At 34.9% G+C, this 19,804-nt stretch overlaps 1 protein-coding gene across 2 annotated transcripts in view; it reads right to left on the bottom strand.

The window, feature by feature from the left end:
* Positions 1-19,804, bottom strand: part of AKT3 (AKT serine/threonine kinase 3) — a 396,602-nt gene that overhangs the window by 108,478 nt on the left and 268,320 nt on the right. For both annotated transcript variants that reach the window (XM_082663744.1, XM_082663743.1), the window contains exon 9: positions 432-554. In XM_082663744.1, the coding sequence (XP_082519870.1) occupies positions 432-554 (123 nt within the window). The remainder of the gene's footprint in view (positions 1-431; positions 555-19,804) is intronic.

Raw genomic sequence — 19,804 nt, 5'->3', positions numbered from 1 at the left:
ATACCAAATCAAATATTTTCCCAAGTAATCTTATTTATTATAAAAATTTCTTCATAATACATCACAGGATGTTAGAATATAATAATGAAATTTATTTTAAAATGTCACTTGCAAAGTTACTTGACTAATAATCAGATGTTTAACATTACTCATTACACTTTCAGAAAAATGAAACTATTATTGATAGATCATATTTGATCAGAGCAGTCAAGAAGAACTTATTTAGCATGTCAAAAACTCGGACATAAAACTACTACACATTTATCAGTGAATGAAATTTCCTGTCAAATACAGTGAAGCAAATTCTTAAACAGAGTGGTTTTATTTCCCAACTAAATCTGCTTTTCTCCAAACTGTGTAACTTTGTAATTACTTTGTGTTTGTCCCTACAGCCTCTGCAAAAACAAATTCTGATTACTTTTCTTTTTTACCTTGAGATCACGGTACACAATCTTTCCGGAATGTAGATAGTCCAAGGCAGAGACAATTTCTGCACCATAGAAACGTGTGCGGTCCTCAGAGAACACCCTCTCTCTCGACAAATGGAAAAACAGCTGCAGGGTAAACAGCAGGGACAGGATTGTAATAATTACTGATTTAGTGGGGGAAATTAACACAAACATAAAACACCTCTCATCACCATATTGTGATGATAGATAGTGTACTCTCAGCGGACACTGAGCAGTCTTAGACAGCAGCTGGCTTATCTTTTCCAGGTTTCCAAGGGGAGACTGCGAGCTGTTAAATCAGCACTTTAATCAATATACCAATCTTGTTTAAGGCATTCTGCTTGCTACCCATTTAACCTTCAGTTACCAGAGGAAAAAGTATGCATCATCAGATTACATCTCCCCCTCAGTATACTGTTGCTTCACTCTTTCAAGGATTAGGTATTGAGACTTTATTAAAATAAATGCACATAAGCATAGATGGAATATTTCGACTTAATTATCTCAGTTACACTTGATTTCAAAGAAAGGCTGATTTGTGGAACCTTATTTATGTGAACTTGTTAAATTCTACAACTCTTGATTCATCATGATACCTCTAGAAATGCTTTCAATGTTTAAATCCATGTTTTCTGCAATGAGAAACTGTGAGGCTTTACATTTTCAATTTATGTTAGTAATGCCCAAAATGGACTGAGAAGCTCCCATTATTCCCCTAATAGTTCTCAATGCATACTCTTCCTATTTCAATAATAATTAACTATGACACCAATCTTTTCTCATGTAATCACTTAAAACTATAAGCCCATCCATTTCCTGTTAACAACAGTCAACAAATATTTATTGGGTTCTCACTGTGGTCAAGCATCCAGCTCTCCATTTAGACAGCCTCTTTATTTAAGAAACTGCCCGTCTCAGCTCTCAGTTCAATAATGTATATGAGGAAGGAGCCGGTTTCAGGCATTATGAATTGACTACTGACCTTTTTGTGTACTGTTTCACTGTATTAAGAAATCCACCAAGAACAACAAAAGATGGTTCGCAGTGCTGAGTACACTGCCGAGTATCACAGTAGGTACTCAATACATGTCTTTGATTAAAGAAATGAACCAATCAGTCAATGTATTCTTGACTGCAAGATCAGAAATTAACTATATTTTCACATAGATTACTTCTACAAACTGCTTCTACAAATTTATAAGAATTATGGTTAACTGAGATTTGTTTCTCACACCAAATCATAATTTAGGTAACATAAAAGAGGTTCTCTATAGATTCCATCTTCCCTTTTCCCACCTCCAACTCCACTTAAGAGTTTATCATTATTTTAAGATAAAATTTATGCCTAACCCATTGTCACAGTAAAGAGAGAAGAGGTAATATCATGTAACTATTGCCAAAAAAGACTGGTTCAACATTACTTATAGTAAAACTAAAATGTTTGGCAGATAGTCTCTAAACTTTAATGCTCTCTACTATATTGTCATATTTTATCAAATCTAAGATGCTGTTGATTGCAACTCCACCAACTTTCTATGTTAATACCAAGAAAAATAATGAGGTCAATTAAAACTATGACACACCATCAAATATAAAAGGCACTCTGACTGAAGAAATGTTCAATGTGTCTTATAAATGACCAAATATACTATGCCAAAAATCAAACCAATGTATAAAATTACTCAGGGATATGCTTCAAAATTCATTCATTTTATACAGGCACATACATGTTATTAATGCTCTACCATTCAAACAAAGACAGGAAGTAGAAAGAAGCATGGATCATCAGTAAAACCATTCTGAAATATTTCTAGGTCAAAGTAATTTCTGTCATCCTTTAATACAAAATATAACTAATTTTGACAAAGGAACCCCTGTGACCCAGATTTATGGTAGTCTTCTAACGAGATGAAAGTAGTAGTTAGATTTCTAAATTTTCTTCAAATGTCAAGCCTAGTACCCACTCATCTACAATACAAAAGATATAGATCTTCCCTAAATCAACATAATACATGCAGGCTTCTAGATCTTTATTTAGACCATAAATCTTCAATTTGTCTTCCAGCCAATTTCTGTAAAAATATCAGCTAAAAAAAAAAAAAGCTACTTAAGGAGAAGAACTCTATTTATTTCTCAATCTGCTCTCCTCTGATGTCTACCCTTGCTACTTTATGGAACTTATTCCTGTTAACATAATCAAGAACCTCTCGTTCTGGAGCTTAGAACATCACTTATTACCCTCTCCTTCTTATAAACATTCCTTGGCTTTGGTACTACAACTCCCCTGATTTTCTCTGAATATTCCTTCTAAGTTTCTACCTTGGCTTTGAACCAACTTTCCATTTAGTGAGCATCAATTATGTTAAAGTCACTGTTATTGGACACTGGGAAGAGAAAAAGAGGGCATATAATGGTGATTAAGACATAATCCCTGACCTTAAGAAATTCAACACGATGAAGGAGATATATGCACAGATAAAAAACAAGAGAGCTATGAGAAATTCTGTAACAAAGCAATATTAAAAATGCTTTGGAGGCAAAGGATGATTAATCTTTATTGGAATGATCTGAGGAGACTTCACAGATAAGGTAGCATCTCACGTTTTGAAGGATGGATTTTTCACAAATGGAGAATATACGGGAAGCATACAAAACAGTGCAAGTTTTATCCATCTTAATATTTTGACCACAGCCTAGTAATAGTATATCAACATAGTAGGTAATTAATAAATGTATGTGGAACAAATTAATCCCTCTTAATATCCACCTTAATATTTGACCACAAGTTCTATCCTTCTTAATATTTTGACCACAGCCTAGTATAGTCCATCAACATAGGAGGTAATTAATAGATGCATGTAGAAGAAATTAATTCTAAAGAAAAAAAATAGTAATGGCAAGGAAACAACACATAGGGAGGGCATGTAGCTGAAGAACAATAATACACATTCATGATAATGACAGAACTTAAGCAAAAAAGAGAAAAAAACAAAAAAACCCCCACAAAGATGAGGCCAGATTGTTTAGGACCTTGACTGCCATGATATGGTTTAGAGATTAATTTTGTAGATAAGAAGTGTCAAAGACATTTGGGTTAAAAATTTTAGCATAATTTTATTTATTTATTCTTGGCTGTGTTGGGTCTTTGTTGCTGCGCATTGACTTTCTCTAGTTGTGGCGAGTGGGGGATACTCTTTGTTGTGGTGTGCAGGCTTCTCTTGTTGCGGAGCATGGGCTCTAGGAGCACAGGCTTCAGTAGTTGTGGCACGTGGGCTCAGTAGTTGTGGCTCGCAGGCTCTAGAGTGCAGGCTTAGTAATTGTTGCACATGGGCTTAGCTGCTCCGCAGCATGTGGGATCTTCCTGGACCAAGGCTTAAACACATGTCCCCTGCATTGGCAGGAGGATTCTTAACCACTGTGCCACCAGGAAAGTCCGAAAAAAATTAGCATAATTTTAAGTACACAACTCTGGCAGCAACTAGAGAATCAATTAAAAAAATCTGAGACTACAGTAGTCAGATAAACAATTCATAAAGTGCAACAAAACTTACTGAACACCAATTCAGTACAACCACTGTGAAAAAGCTGCAGACACAATGAGAGGAAATGGTACCAATCTGAAAGAATATCACTATTTGGTTAGAACAACCAGATATATAAATAATTCCACTAAAATATGTAGTTATAAAATAGAAAGCACACTTAAAGAAGTGAATAAGTATGTTTGGTAATATAAGAAGTAACCTTTGAGCTGGATAAGAGCTTCTGAGGAACATTAGTGCTAGTAACAGACCTTTCAAGAGTCAATATTCCAGAGGGAACTAGCTTTCACCATTTGGGCAAAGGCAGAGAGCAACAGTGTTGAAGTTTCCCTAAGGATGGCTGAGTAGGTGTTGCTGCCAGCAGTGTAAAGGAAAAGAATGGGGATGGAGACAGACGAGCAATGGATTTTATTTTGACCTGTTGACATTTAAATAAGAACTTGATAGCACAGCTTCAGAACTATGGGACCAAAGGGTATAAAGGTAAATGTGTGAGTCATTTATATAAAGGATACTGTTGACACCAAGGAAGCAAGGTATAGCCCAGAAATTTAGTAGAAACTGCAAACAGAGTTAAGGTCAGAATTTTAGGGTATGACTGCACAAAAGGACAGGAAAAAGAAGCAGAACAGGATATTAAGATAGAGTCCTAAAAGAAATACAAACAGAATGAATACCTGAAGAATAAAGGAAAAGAAAGTTTCAGGAAGGAAATTAACATTTACCAGGCATAGGAATTAGGTCATATGTTACCTTTCGGGGAAGATGTCATACTTAGGTGGGCTAAGAAGAGAATATAAAGGTAGAAATGGTATGTGACTCTTTTAGAAAAAATGAATGAAATGAGCCAAGATATTATTGAAATAGAAGATTTTTGCTCAATATATTAATGCTCTCAAGAAAACTTCTGTCTGAAGAAATTGAGAGATACTATAGAGCTACAATTCATATGGAATAGGCATACAAATTAAAAGAAATATCAATGAAATCAGGTGGCCAGAAACAGGTTACTTTATAAAAATTTAGAATATGGTAAAGTTGATGATTACACATAAGGATATGAAGTATATGGGGAAAAAATGACCATTTAATAAATGGTGCCACAATATTTGCTTAACTTTGGAGAAAAGTCAGAAGAGTGTCATTATTGAACATGCAGGCATTCAGTAGATATTTCAAAGAAGTCAGAGTAAAAGCTAAACCATACATTAACAAAGCTAACAAACAAGAGTGTAAAATATCATATTTGCAAATAACTGCTCTCCAGAACAAGATGTAACACTCTTTGAAGGAAGATAACAAAATCTAAACACTCAAGTAAAATCAAAGTATCTAGTATACAATCAACAATTACTAGACATGAGAAGATGCAGGAAAATATGACCCATCACCAACAAAAAAGTCAGTCATTAGACACAGACCTCAAAAATAACAGAGATGATGGTATTAATAGACAGTAACTTTAAAGCAGTACAGGAACATAAAGAAGAGATAATGGGAAATAGAAATAAATAGGATGTTTAAAGATGAAACATATAATATCTGAATAAAAATTTCACTAGATGGGATTAACAACAGATTAGACACTGCAAGAGAAAAGACAAATGAACAAGAAATCATAGCAGAAGAAAACTATATAAATTGCACCTGAAAAAAAAAAAATCTCAGCAACCTCTTGAACAGTGTCAAGGAGTCTAACATATGGATAACAGCAGATCCTGAAAGAGAGAGGGAGACATCTGCAAAATAATGACTAAATTTTTCCAAACTAGGATAAAAAAGATAAATGCACAGACTAGGTATTTCAACGAAACTCAGTGAGATAAAAACTAACAAACAGGCATGAATACTCAGAACATAACAGTCAGATCACACTAAAATTGCTGAAAAACCAGTGACAGAAAATCTTTTAAAAATTCTGAAGGGAAAAAAACACAATACATACAGAAGAACAAATAGGAGAATTTCCCCAGACTTCTTCTCAGAAACTATATAAGTGAAAGGACAATGGAACAATATGTCCAAATTGCTGAAAGAAAAAAAACACATCCTAAAATTTTGCACCCAGTGGAAATATCCATAAAATATAAAGGTTAGAGACTTCTGTTTTGACCATGATATAAAATAAATAAAACAAGGATTTTCATACATTAAGCATTAGGCTTCAAGGTACAGTGACTCCAAAGAAAAGGGAAACAAGGTGGTAATTATGGTTGTTCCAGCTTGCTGCCTAGAGAGACCATCCAGAATGTAACACAGGGAAAGAAAACCAAAACAGAACCTGTGGAATTCTTGAAGTAAGAATAGAGAGTTCAGAGACTGGGGAGACCAAAGTAGCTGTAATTCATGAGGCAGAGAACCACAAAGAGGAGAACTCCAGGGACCTGCAATGAACTGCCTCTGAGTCTTACTAATCAGCACATGTATATGAGGAAAATTCTGAGGCCAGGGAAAAGAGCCATTGGAAAGAATCAGGTGAAAAAAATCACAGGCTCATAGAGCTAAAAATACTTTTTGTTCTCACCAGGCAAAATGGAAAAACTTCTTAAGAAATGTGGCACCCACTAGAGTCCTTGAGGATACTGCCTCTATAGTTCAGCAGTATTAGTGTTAGAGCAAAGGACACACACATATGTCAAAAGTGTTAGAGCAAAGGACACACACATATGCCAAAGGTGTCAAGGTCATTCAATGGGGCAAAGGATAGACTTTTCAACAATAGATTCTGGAATAACCAAATATCCACATGGGGTAAAAATTGAACTTCAATCCTTAGTTTACAGCATACATAAAAATAAAAAATATCATAAACCTAAATGTAATAGCACAATTATAAAAGTTATAAAAGGAAATATAGGAGAAAATATTTGTCATCCATGATAGACAAAGATTTCTTAGATAGTATTTAAAAAAAACAAAGAAGACAAACTGATAAATTGGATTTCAAAATTTAAAACTTCTGTTGCTCAGAAAACATCACTGAGACAATGAAAAGGCAAGGTACAGTCTGAGAGGAACTATTTATAATACACTCATTTGGCAAAGTATTTGTAACCAGAATATATAAAGATCTATTATAATTTAACAATAAGATAACCCAATTAATAAATAGACAAAATATTCGAACATACAGGTAAAAAAATGTATGCAAATGGCCAATATGTGAAAATATATTTAATATCATTAGTCATCAGAAAAATGCAACTCAAAACCAACCGCAATAATATACTTCTATATACACATTAGAATGACTAAAATTAAAAAGACTGACCACACCAAGAGTTGGTATGGATATGAAACAACTAGAATTCTTGCGGCATTGATACTAGGAATGCAAAATGACACAACTACTTTGGAAAACAGTTTTGGAATTTTTCAAAATGTAAACATATGCTTATTATAAACTCAACAATTATACTCCCCAGTATTTAGCCAAGAAAAAAGAAAACTTGTACATGTATGTGCATATCAGCTTTATTCATAGTAGGCGATGACTAGAAACAATCCAAATGTACACCAAAAGCAGGACAGATTAAAAAACATTGATATAGCATGCTCATGACTCAGCAATGAAGGAACAAACTACTGAGACATGGATAATCTCAAAAACGTTAGGCTTAGCAAAAGAAACAGAAACAGACATAAAAGAGTACATATTGTATGATTCCATTTCTGTGAAATTTTAGAAAAGGTAAATCAAATCTTTAGTGTCAGAAAGCAGATCAGTAGTTGCCTAGGGCCAGGTATAGGAGCAGGAGATGACAGAATGAGACAGGGAAGACTGACTGCAAAGAGGAATAGCAGAACTTTCTGTGGCAGTGGAAATGTTCTGCATCTTTTTGTAATGGGGACTACATGCATAGATGTTTGTCAAAAGTCATATAAGTTATGTATACTTAAAGTGAGTACATTTTATTGTATGTAGCTTATACTTAAGTAAAGTTGGTTAAGTAATGGAAACAATCTAAACGTTCAAAAATATAGTAAGGATTTAATAAATTACATCTGCATAATTAATTACTAGGCAACTAGTATGTATTTTACAATATTAAATAAAATGGAAATTATGGGTACAGTATAAAAACAGGAAAATACACTAATATGGTAATAGTGATCATTGCTAGATGGTAAGATTTAGAGTATTTTTTTTCTGTTTTATACCTTGAAAATTACCTGTAATAATTTAATATCCATTTCCCAGAGCATTATACTTTCCTAAATGTGAGACCATCTGTCTTCCTCACGCCACGTACTAAGTACATAGCACAGTGACTAGCTTGTAGCACGCAGTCAATAAATAAGTATTTTATCAATTGAACTGAAATAACTTTTTGATGTTTTCAGCAATGTACATGTACTGTTGTTACTTTCATAATGGGAGAAATTTTATAAAGGTTTTAAGTAAACATACTGTTGATGCTTTTCCTGATTCAGGCTTCTGACAATTTTTTTTTTTCTTGGCAGAGGCACAGGAGAAAGAGGAAGACTGCACAAGTGCTCTATAGCTTTGCATCCTCAGCCCCAAGCCTAGCATGTAGCACATATTAGGTACTTAATAAATATGTACTGCAAAGAATAAAGTTAAATTAAAAAATACTTTCCAAAGAATTATTTATAAGGAAAATAAGGCTTAAAGTTTTGAAGGTAAAGTATTTTTATTAGAAACATTTAAAAATCACATACAATAACTAAATAATCTTGTTTTTGTTAAAAAAATGAATTTTTTGCTCCTCAAGCAAGGAACATACCTTTAGAAATTTAAGTCCCTTTAGCAATGACTACATGTTTGTGTGTGTGTGTGTGTGTGTGTGTGTTGTGCTTAGCAATGCTGTGGGAATATAGTAATGTAAATATTAATAGATTGCCTTAATGATCTAAATATACAAGTTTATATTTCATTACAAACCCGGAATGTTTATCTTTAAAATAAATTGTTATATTTTGAAAAATATGCAACAAACTTTAAAAAAAATAAAGATCTAGACTTAAACAACATCCTGAGAACTATCACTGCAATCTAAGACTTTAAATTCAATTACATTTTTTTCTTGCAAATACTGTCTATACAAACTTTAGTCACTCCTTTGTAATAGCAAAATATCAGTTAACAGAGAATAACAAAATATGCTCAATATGGGTCAATAATTACAATGATTACATTCATTATCATAATATTGATTGAGCTTGGAACCTGAGTACCCTAAAGACAACTAATTAATTAAGCAATGAGACATGGGAGTCTGTGCAATAATGCTGATTAACACATCCCTTACGTTTACAAAAACACCTAAGATGAAAAGAATGTCTCTAGTTCACATACAAGAAAACTAGTCAACAATACTGCCTTAGTCCATTTGGGATGTTATAACACATTACCACAGACTGGGTGAATTATAAACCACAGAAATTTATTTCCCACAATTCTGGAGGCTGGGAAGTCCAAGATCAATGCACTTGCAGATCGGGTACCTGCTTCCTGGCTCACAGACAGCTGTCTTTTCACAGTGTCCTCACAATGGGGAAGGAGCAACTGAGCTCTCTGAGGTGTCCCTTATAAGGGCACTAATCCCATTCAGGAGGGCTCCACCTTCATGACCTAATCACTAGAAAGGCCCCACCCTCCAAATGCCATCACACTAGGGATTAGGTTTCCACATATGAGTTTAGGGTGGACGTAAAGATTCAGTCTGTAGCAAATACTATACTACACAATTGGAATGGTATCAGTTATACAATAAAACAAACATTTAAACATGTACTTTTATAGGATCAAATAAAAGTACACTTACATTTAATAGGTAATTCATATTAATTGTTTTCTAGATCATGTCTATCCTCTTCGCAAGCTGAACTCAGTTTCTATGCATTTCACACAGAAAAATTAATGTAAAGTAGTGTAAATTTACATTTAGTTTTTGAAGAAAGTTTCTTCCAGAAAGGATACTGATAAAATGCCATATTTTAATAAATAGTTCAAAATTACATTTCTTAAAATACAAATTAAACCTTTAGGATGTTTCAGGAGAATTGAAAGGGATCTAAGGTCAGATGGCTGGACTCTGAAACAGTTGTTTGGTTATAAATGTCCAGCTAAATACCTCAAGCCCTATTTCTCTATTTCTTGCCCTCTTCTTACAAGTCTGAAAATGTAAAAAGAATTCTCAATCTAACTAGGTGCCTGATACCGGAAAAAGTAGCCTGTAGGCTGGGAATTTTTTTTTTAACATCTTTATTGGAGTATAATTGCTTTACATTGGTGTGTTAGTTTCTGCTTTATAACAAAGTGAATCAGTTATACATATACATATATCCCCATATCTCCTCCCTCTTGCGTCTCCCTCCCTCCCTCCCTATCCCACCCCTCTAGGTGGTCACAAAGCACCAAGCTGATCTCCCTGTGCTACGTAGCTGCTTCCCACTAGCTATCTAATTTTTAAACAATTAATGCAAGGCATGAAAAGTTAAGGAAATTTTCTGGGATCAAAAGTCACCTAATGAAAATACTTTATAATATGGTAAGTATAAAACTAGTTCCTTTAAATTTTTTTTAAATTCTATTTCCATAATTAAAATAATTTATATTAAAGTATTTTATTACAACTCTACTAACAAGATTAAAAAAGAAATTGCTCAGTTCTACCACATTAAATATTAATAGATTTTTCATTTGGAGAATAAAATATACTTTTAAAAGAGTAAAAATTCTCAAGGTAATTATTTTAAAATATCTAAATCTATTAGGATATAATGTGAAATATTTGGGCTATTTCTGAAATATATCCAATACCAACACAATAAAAATAATAAACACTACAATTTTTGAGCATTAAGATATTACATTCTAACAACAATCACAAAAGCTACAAAATGCTATTTCCATATTATAGATGATTAAATAAAATAAATATAAGTTATTACTATCACAATAGGCACTATTTTTGAGTACTGCTACTTGTTTGGCATTATACTAAGTAAGTTACATGCATTATATTATTTAATCCTAAAACAATGTTATAAAATAGGTACAATGATTATCTCTATCATACAGCTGAGAAAACTAAGATTTAGGCATGTTATGAAGCTTGCCTAGCATCACATAGCTCTTAAGCGGTAGAGCTGAGATTCAAACTTAGGTCTCTGGTCTCTAGAGCATATCTGTTTATTATTCTAAGTACAGTTTCTATTAACTTGAGACAATAACTGTATAAATTATTCAATTAAGAAATTTCATTCATAAGTCTTTATAATTGCATAATATGAATTGCATGAGAGAAGGAACCTTGTATAGAGTACAGTTGCCTTCTCAGGGTCTAGAACTAGATAGGAATTGAACAATATTTGGCAAATAAATTTTAAAAATTAGACGAAATAAATTCCTGGAAACACACAACCAAAGCTCACTCAAGAAGAAATAGATAAAATGCATGCCTCCATAAATATATTTTTTAAATTTCACTTCATTGTTAAAAACCTTCCTACAAGGAAAACTCTTGGTCTCAAAATTTCACTGGTGAATTCTACCAGAAAATAGAAGAAGCAATGCTGCCTGACTCATTTTAAGAGGTTAGCATTACCCTGAATCCAAACCCAGAGACATTGCTCGGGGTAGGGAAGAGAAGGGACCCTACAGAATGATATTCCTAGTGAACAAAGATTTAAAACTCTTAACAAAATTTTAGCAAACTGGGTTCAACAACATATCAAAAGGATAATACATCATAACTAAGTGGGATTTATCTAAGAAATGCAATGTTGGTCTAACATTAAAAAAAACAAACAATGAAATTCAAGATATCAACAGAATAAAGAAGAAAAAACACGTGATCATCCCAACAGATACAAAAAAATAATTTGACAAAATTTTACATCCTATCATGATTTATTAAAAAAAAAAGCTTAGCAAAATGGGAACAGAAAGGAACTTCTTCAATTTGTTAAAGGGTATATATGAAAAACCTACAGCTAACAACATTCTTAATGGTGAAAAGTACAAATGCTTTTGCCCTAAGATCTGGTATAAGGCAAGGATGTCTGCTCTTACATTGCTATTTAACATTGCTCTGAAGGTCTTAGCTCAATAAGGCAAGAAGAGAGAAAATCCACTGAGACTGAAAAAGAGGAAGGAAAACTGTCTTTGCTCCCACATGATGTGATCATCTACAAAGAGAATCTCAACATACTTAAGAAAAAACAAACAAATAGACAAACTGAGCAAGGATGCAGGGTTCAAGGCTAATGAGTAAACACCAACTGCATTTCTATATGCAAGCAATTCAGATTTGAAACTTTAAACAAATCATTTATAATATTAAAAAATAAGATAAATAAGGATAAATTTAACAAAAAATGTTCAAGACCTGTACACTAAAAACTACATGATATTGTTGAAAGAATTAAAGAAGATCTAAATAATTGGAAAAATATACCATGTTCATGGATCAGAAGACAATACTGTGAACATGTCAAATCTCCCCAAATTGATCAACAGATTACACTATCAATTAAAGTCCAGTAGACCTTATGTAGAAATCAACAAGCTTATTCTATAATTTACATGAAAATATTAGGGTTGCCAAGACACTTTTTAAAAAGAAGAGCAAAATTAGAAGACTTGAACTGCCTCATTTCAATACTTACTCTAAAGCAAAAGTCTTAAAGACAGTCAGGTATAAGTATAAGGATGGATGGATATAGATCAATACACAAAGTCGAGTCCAGAAACATCTCACACATATATATGGTCAATTGATTTTTGACAAAGGTGTCAGGGTAATTCAATGTGAAAAAAAAATAGTCTTTTCAACAAATATGCTGGAAAAATTAAATATCCAGTTGCAAAAAAAATGAACCTTGACTCAAGCACCATAAACAAAAATTAACTTGAAATGGTCTGCAGACCTAAATATAAGTCCAAAAAACTATTAACACTTCTAGAAGAAAACATAGGAGAAAATCTTAACAAACTTGGGTTAGGAAAAGATGTTTTAAATTAAACCCAAAATGCACAAACCACAAAAGAAAAACACTTATTTCATCTAATTTAAAAGTTTTGTCCTTAAAAAGACACTTGCAAGAAAGCACATCAGTGGTTGCGACGACAGGAGGTGATGGTAGGAACTGACTGTAAAGGGGCATGAGAGACTTCTTTGGGTGATAGAACTGTTGTATATCATGACTGTGGTGATGGTAAACTACTCATTTGTCAAAACTCACTAAATTGTACACTTAAAAGTGGTGAAGTTTACTAAATGCAAATTACATATGAACAAGATGACTTTTAAAAAACGGACTTAAACAAAAATATACACAGGAAAAAAATTCCCCGCTAAAAAATGAAAAGGCAGAACACAGACTGGGAGAAAATATTTGCAAAACATATATGATAAATTACTTGTATCCAGAATATATAAATAAGTCTGATTACTCAATATTAAGAAGACAAACAACCCAATCAAAACACGGACCAAAGATTTTAACAGATACTTCAGTAAAGAAGACATAACATGGCAAATCAGCACAGGAAAACATGTTCAATATCATTAATCATTCAGGAAATTCAAGCTAAAACTATAAGATACACATCAACTAGAAGGGGTAAAATTAAGAAAGACTAACCATGCCAAGTGTGGTGATGATGATAAGTAACATCCTAGAAATGCAAAATGGTACAATTTGGCAGTTTCTTATGAGTTGAACATACCAAATAACACAGAAATTGTATTCCTAGATATTTACCTAAGGTAACTGAAACTATACAACCACACAAAGATTTGTACTGGATTATTCACAAGAAATTTTTTCATAATAGCCCCAAACTGCAAGAAAACCAAATGTCTATCTACTAGAGATTATATAAACACATTGTAATACATCCATCCATATAATAAAGCCATAAAAAGAAATAAGCTACTGATATATGCAACACTATTGATGAATATTAAAAGTATTGTGTTAAGATGCAGAACACAAATGACTATATACTGTGTTTTGAGATTAGAGTTTTTAATATTTAAATATTATTTCATTACATTTCCTGTTTCTTTTGTTTCTTTTCTTCATGGTCTCAAATTACACATATATTGTGCCTTCTGTTTTCACTCTCTTGAAATGTGCACTCTGGGGTAATCCAACCTTTATGCAAGAAGTTTGACTACCCTGAAATTGCCATCCTGTGCCATAACCACATGGAGAGAAATTGTGAAAACAGATAAATGCCTGGGCAGCTCCTGTACTTTCAGTCACTTCATCTGATATTCTAGATATAAAAGTAAGCATCTTAGATGTTGAGGCTAGTCAAGTCTTTGGATTCTTACTTTAGATGCAGAGATATATTGGCTAAATGAATTTTGGGAAACTAGCCTTGAAATACTACAAAAGTATATACTAAAAACATTCCCCGGGGAGAAGCCTGGGGTTGGCGGTGTGAACACAGCCTGCAGGGGGTTAGGGCGCCACGGCTAGCCAGGAGGGAGTCTGGGGAAAAGACTGGACCTGCCGAAGAGGCAAGAGACTTTTTCTTCCCTCTTTGTTTCCTGGTGTGTGAGGAGTGGGGATTAAGAGCGCTGCTTAAAGGAGCTCCAGAGACAGGCGCCAGCCGCGGCTAAAAGCGAGGACCCCAGAGACGGGCAAGAGACGCTAAGGCTGCTGCTTCTGCCACCAAGAAGCCTGTGTGCGAGCACAGGTCACTATCCACACCCCCCATCTGGGGAGCCTGTGCAGCCCGCCACTGCCAGGGTCCCGGGATCCAGGGACAACTTCCCCGGGAGAACGCACAGCGCGCCTTAGGCTGGTGCAACGTCCCGCTGGCCTCTGCCGCCGCCGGCTCGCCCTACACTCCGTACCCCTCCCTCCTCCCGGCCTGAGTGAGCCAGAGCCCCCGCATCAGCGGCTCCTTTAACCCCGTCCTGTCTGAGCAAAGAACAGACGCCCTCCAGCGACCTACACGCAGAGGCGGGGCCAAATCCAAAGCAGAGTCCCGGGAGCTGCGAGAACAAAGAGAAAGGGAAATCTCTCCCAGCAGCCTCAGGAGCAGCGGATTAAAGCTCCACAATCAACTTGATGTACCCTGCAGCTGTGGAATACATGAAGAGACAAGGAATCATCTCAAATTGAGGAGGTGGACTTTGAGAGCAAGATTTATTATTTTTTCCCCATTTCCTCTTATTGTGAGTGTGTATGTGTATGCTTCTGTGGGAGATTTTGTCTGTATAGCTGCTTCCACCATTTGTCTGAGGGTTGTATCCGTCCTTTTTGTTTTTTCTTTAAAAAAAAATTTTTTTCATAATAATCATTTTTTATTTTAATAACTGTATTTTATCCTTATTTTATTTTCTATTCTTTCGTTCTTTCTTTCCTTTCTCCCTCCCTCCCTCCCTCCTTTGTTTCTTTCTCTTTCTTTCTTTTTCTTTCTTTCCTTCTTTCTTTTCTTTCTTGCTTTCTTCCTTCCTTTCTTCGTTTCTTTCTTTCTTTTTTCTTTCTTCCTTTCTTTCTTTCTACTTTTTCTCCCTTTTATTCTGAGCAGTGTGGATGAAAGGCTCTTGGTGATGCAGCCAGGAGTCAGTGCTGTGCCTCTGAGGTGGGAGAGACAACTGCAGGACACTGGTCCACAAGAGACCCCCCCAGCTCCATATAATATCAAACGCTGAAAATCTCCCAGAGATCTCCATCTCAACACCAGCACCCAGCTTCACTCAACGACCAGCAAGCTACAGTGCTGGACATCCTATGCCAAACAACTAGCAAGACAGGAACACAACCCCACCCATTAGCAGAAAGGCTGCCTAAAATCATAATAGGTCCACAGATACCACAAAACACACCACCAAACGTAGACCTGCCCACCAGAAAGACAAGATCAAGCCTCATCCATCAGAACACAGGCACTAGTCCCCTCCACCAGGAAGCCTACACAACCCACTGAACCAACTTTAGTCACTGGGGACAGACACCAAAAACAACAGGAACTACAATCCTGCAGCCTGCAAAAAGGAGACCCCAAACACAGTAAGATAAGCAAAATGAGAAGACAGAAAAACACACAGCAGATGAAAGAGCAAGGTAAAAACCGACCGACGTAACAAATGAAGAGGAAATAGGCAGTCTACCTGAAAAAGAATTCAGAATAATGATAGTAAACATGATCCAAAATCTTGGAAATAGAATAGACAAAATTCAAGAAACATTTAACAAGGACCTAGAAGAACTAAAGAGGAAACAAGCAACGGTGAACAACACAATAAATGAAATTAAAAATACTCTAGAAGGGATCAATAGCAGAATAACTGAGGCAGAAGAACGGATAAGTGACCTGGAAGATAAAATAGTGGAAATAACTACTGCAGAGCAGAATAAAGAAGAAAAGGATGAAAAGAACTGACGACAGTCTCAGAGACCTCTGGGACAACATTAAATGCACCAACATTCGAATTATAGGAGTTCCAGAAGAAGAAGAGAAAAAGAAAGGGACTGAGAAAATATTTGAAGAGATTATAATTGAAAACTTCCCTAATATGGGAAAAGAAATAGTTAATCAAGTCCAGGAAGCACAGAGAGTTCCATACACGATAAATCCAAGGAGAAATACTCCAAGACACATATTAATCAAACTGTCAAAAATTAAATACAAAGAAAACATATTAAAAGCAGCAAGGGAAAAATAACACACAAGGGAATCCCCATAAGGTTAACAGGTGATCTTTCAGCAGAAACTCTGCAAGCCAGAAGGGACTGGCACGACATATTTAAAGTGATGAAGGAGAAAAACCTGCAACCAAGATTACTCTACCCAGCAAGGATCTCATTCAGATTTGATGGAGAAATTAAAACCTTTACAGACAAGCAAAAGCTGAGAGAGTTCAGCACCACCAAACTAGCTTTACAACAAATGCTAAAGGAAATTCTCTAGCCAAGAAACACAAGAGAAGGAAAAGACCTACAATAATGAACCCAAAACAACAAAGAAAATGGGAATAGGAACATACATATCGATAATTACCTTAAATGTAAATGGATTAAATGCTCCCACCAAAAGACACAGATTGGCTGAATGCATACAAAAACAAGACCCATATATATGCTGTCTACAAGAGACCCACTTCAGACCTAGAGACACATACAGACTGAAAGTAAGGGGATGGAAAAAGATATTACATGCAAATGGAAACCAAAAGAAAGCTGGAGTAGCAATTCTCATATCACACAAAATAGACTTTAAAATAAAGACTATTAGAAGAAACAAAGAAGAACACTACATAATGATCAAGGGATCGATCCAAGAAGAAGATATAACAATTGTAAATATTTATGCACCCAACATAGGAGCAACGCAATACATAAGGCAAATACTAACAGCCATAAAAGGGGAAATCGACAGTAACAAATTCATAGTAGGGGACTTTAACACCCCACTTTCACCAATGGACAGATCATCCAAAATGAAAATAAATAAGGAAACACAAGCTTTAAATAATACATTAAACAAGATGGACTTAATATTTATAGGAAATTCCGTCCAAGAACAAAAGAATACACATTTTTCTCAAATGCTCATGGAACATTCTCCAGTATAGATCATATTTTGGGTCAAAAGCAAGCCTTGGTAAATTTAAGAAAATTGAAATTGTATCAAGTACCTTTTCCAACCACAATGCTATGAGACTAGATATCAATTACAGGAAAAGATCTGTAAAAAATACAAACACATGGAGGCTAAATAATACACTACTAAATATCCAAGAGATCACTGAAGAAATCAAAGAGGAAATCAAAAAATACCTAGAAACAAATGACAGTGGGGACCAAACAACCCAAAAACTATGGGATACAGCAAAAGCAGTTCTAAGAGGGAAGCTTATAGCAATACAATCCTACCTTAAGAAAAAGGAAACATCTCGAATAAACAACCTAAACTTGCACCTAAAGCAATTAGAGAAAGAAGAACAAAAGAACCCCAAAGTCAGCAGAAGGAAAGAAATCATAAAGATCAGATCAGAAATAAATGAAAAAGAAATGAAGGAAACAATAGCAAAGATCAATAAAACTAAAAGCTCGTTCTTTGAGAAGATAAACAAAATTGATAAACCATTAGCCAGACTCATCAAGAAAAAAAGGGAGAAGACTCAAATCAATAGAATTAGAAATAAAAAAGGAAAAGTAACAACTGACACAGCAGAAATACCAAACATCATGGGAGATTACTACAAGCAACTCTATGCCCGTAAAATGGACAACCTGGAAGAAATGGACAAATTCTTAGAAATGCACAACCTGCCAAGACTGAATCAGGAAGAAACAGAAAATATGAACAGACCAATCACGAGCACTGAAATTGAAACTGTGATTAAAAATCTTCCAACAAACAAAAGCCCAGGACCAGATGGCTTCACAGGTGAATTCTATCTAACATTTAGAGAAGAGTTAACACCTATCCTTCTCAAATGCTTCCAAAATATAGCAGAGGGAGGAACACTCCCAACCTCATTCTACGAAGCCACCATCAACCTGATACCAAAACCAAACAAGGATGTCACAAAGAAAGAAGACTACAGACCAATATCACTGATGAACATAGATGCAAAAATCCTCAACAAAATACTAGCAAACAGAATCCAACAGCACATTAAAAGGATCATGCACCATGATCAAGCGGGGTTTATTCCAGGAATGCAAGGATTCTTCAATATACGCAAATCAATCAACGTGATACACCATATTAACAAATTGAAGGAGAAACACCATATGATCATCTCAATAGATGCAGAGAAAGCTTTCGACAAAATTCAACACCAATTTATGATAAAAACCCTGCAGAAAGTAGGCATAGAGGGAACTTTCGTCAACATAATAAAGGCCATGTATGACAAACCCACAGCCACATCGTCCTCAATGGTGAAAAATTGAAAGCATTTCTGCTAAGATCAGGAACAAGACAAGGTTGCTGACTCTCTCCACTCTTATTCAACATAGTTTTGGAAGTTTTAGCCACAGCAATCAGAGAAGAAAAGGAAATAAAAGGAATCCAAATCGGAAAAGAATAAGTTAAGCTGTCACTGTTTGCAGATGACATGATACTAGACATAGAGCATCCTAAAGATGCTACCAGAAAACTACTAGAGCTAATCAATGAATTTGGTAAAGTAGCAGGATACAAAATTAATGCACAGAAATCTCTGGCATTCCTATACACTAATGATGAAAAATCTGAAAGTGAAATCAAGAAAACACTCCCATTTACCATTGCAACAACAAATAAATAAAATATCTAGGAATAAACCTACCTAAGGAGACAAAAGACCTGTATGCAGAAAATTAAAAGACACTGATGAAAGAAATTAAAGATGATACAAATAGATGGAGAGATATACCATGTTCTTGGATTGGAAGAATCAACATTGTGAAAATGACTCTACTACCCAAAGCAATCTACAGATTCAATGCAATTCCTATCAAATTACCACTGGCATTTTTCACAGAACTAGAACAAAAAATTTCACAATCTGTATGGAAACACAAAAGACCCCAAATAGCCAAAGCAATCCTGAGAATGAAAAATGGAGCTGGAGGAATCAGGCTCCCTGACTTCAGACTATACTACAAAGATACAGTAATCAAGACAGTATGGTACTGGCACAAAAACAGAAAGATAGATCAATGGAACAGGATAGAAAGCCCAGAGATAAACCCATGCACATATGGTCACCTTATCTTTGATGAAGGAGGCAGGAATGTACAGTGGAGAAAGGACAGCCTCTTCAATAAGTGGTGCTGGGAAGACTGGACAGGTACATGTAAAAGAATGAGATTAGATCACTCCCT

This window comes from Grampus griseus (assembly GCF_964374135.1).
Source record: "Grampus griseus genome assembly, chromosome: 1".
In the NCBI taxonomy this organism is placed as follows: domain Eukaryota; kingdom Metazoa; phylum Chordata; class Mammalia; order Artiodactyla; family Delphinidae; genus Grampus; species Grampus griseus.
Note: the sequence above shows the minus strand (reverse complement) of the source record. Positions and strands in the feature narration are given on the sequence as shown.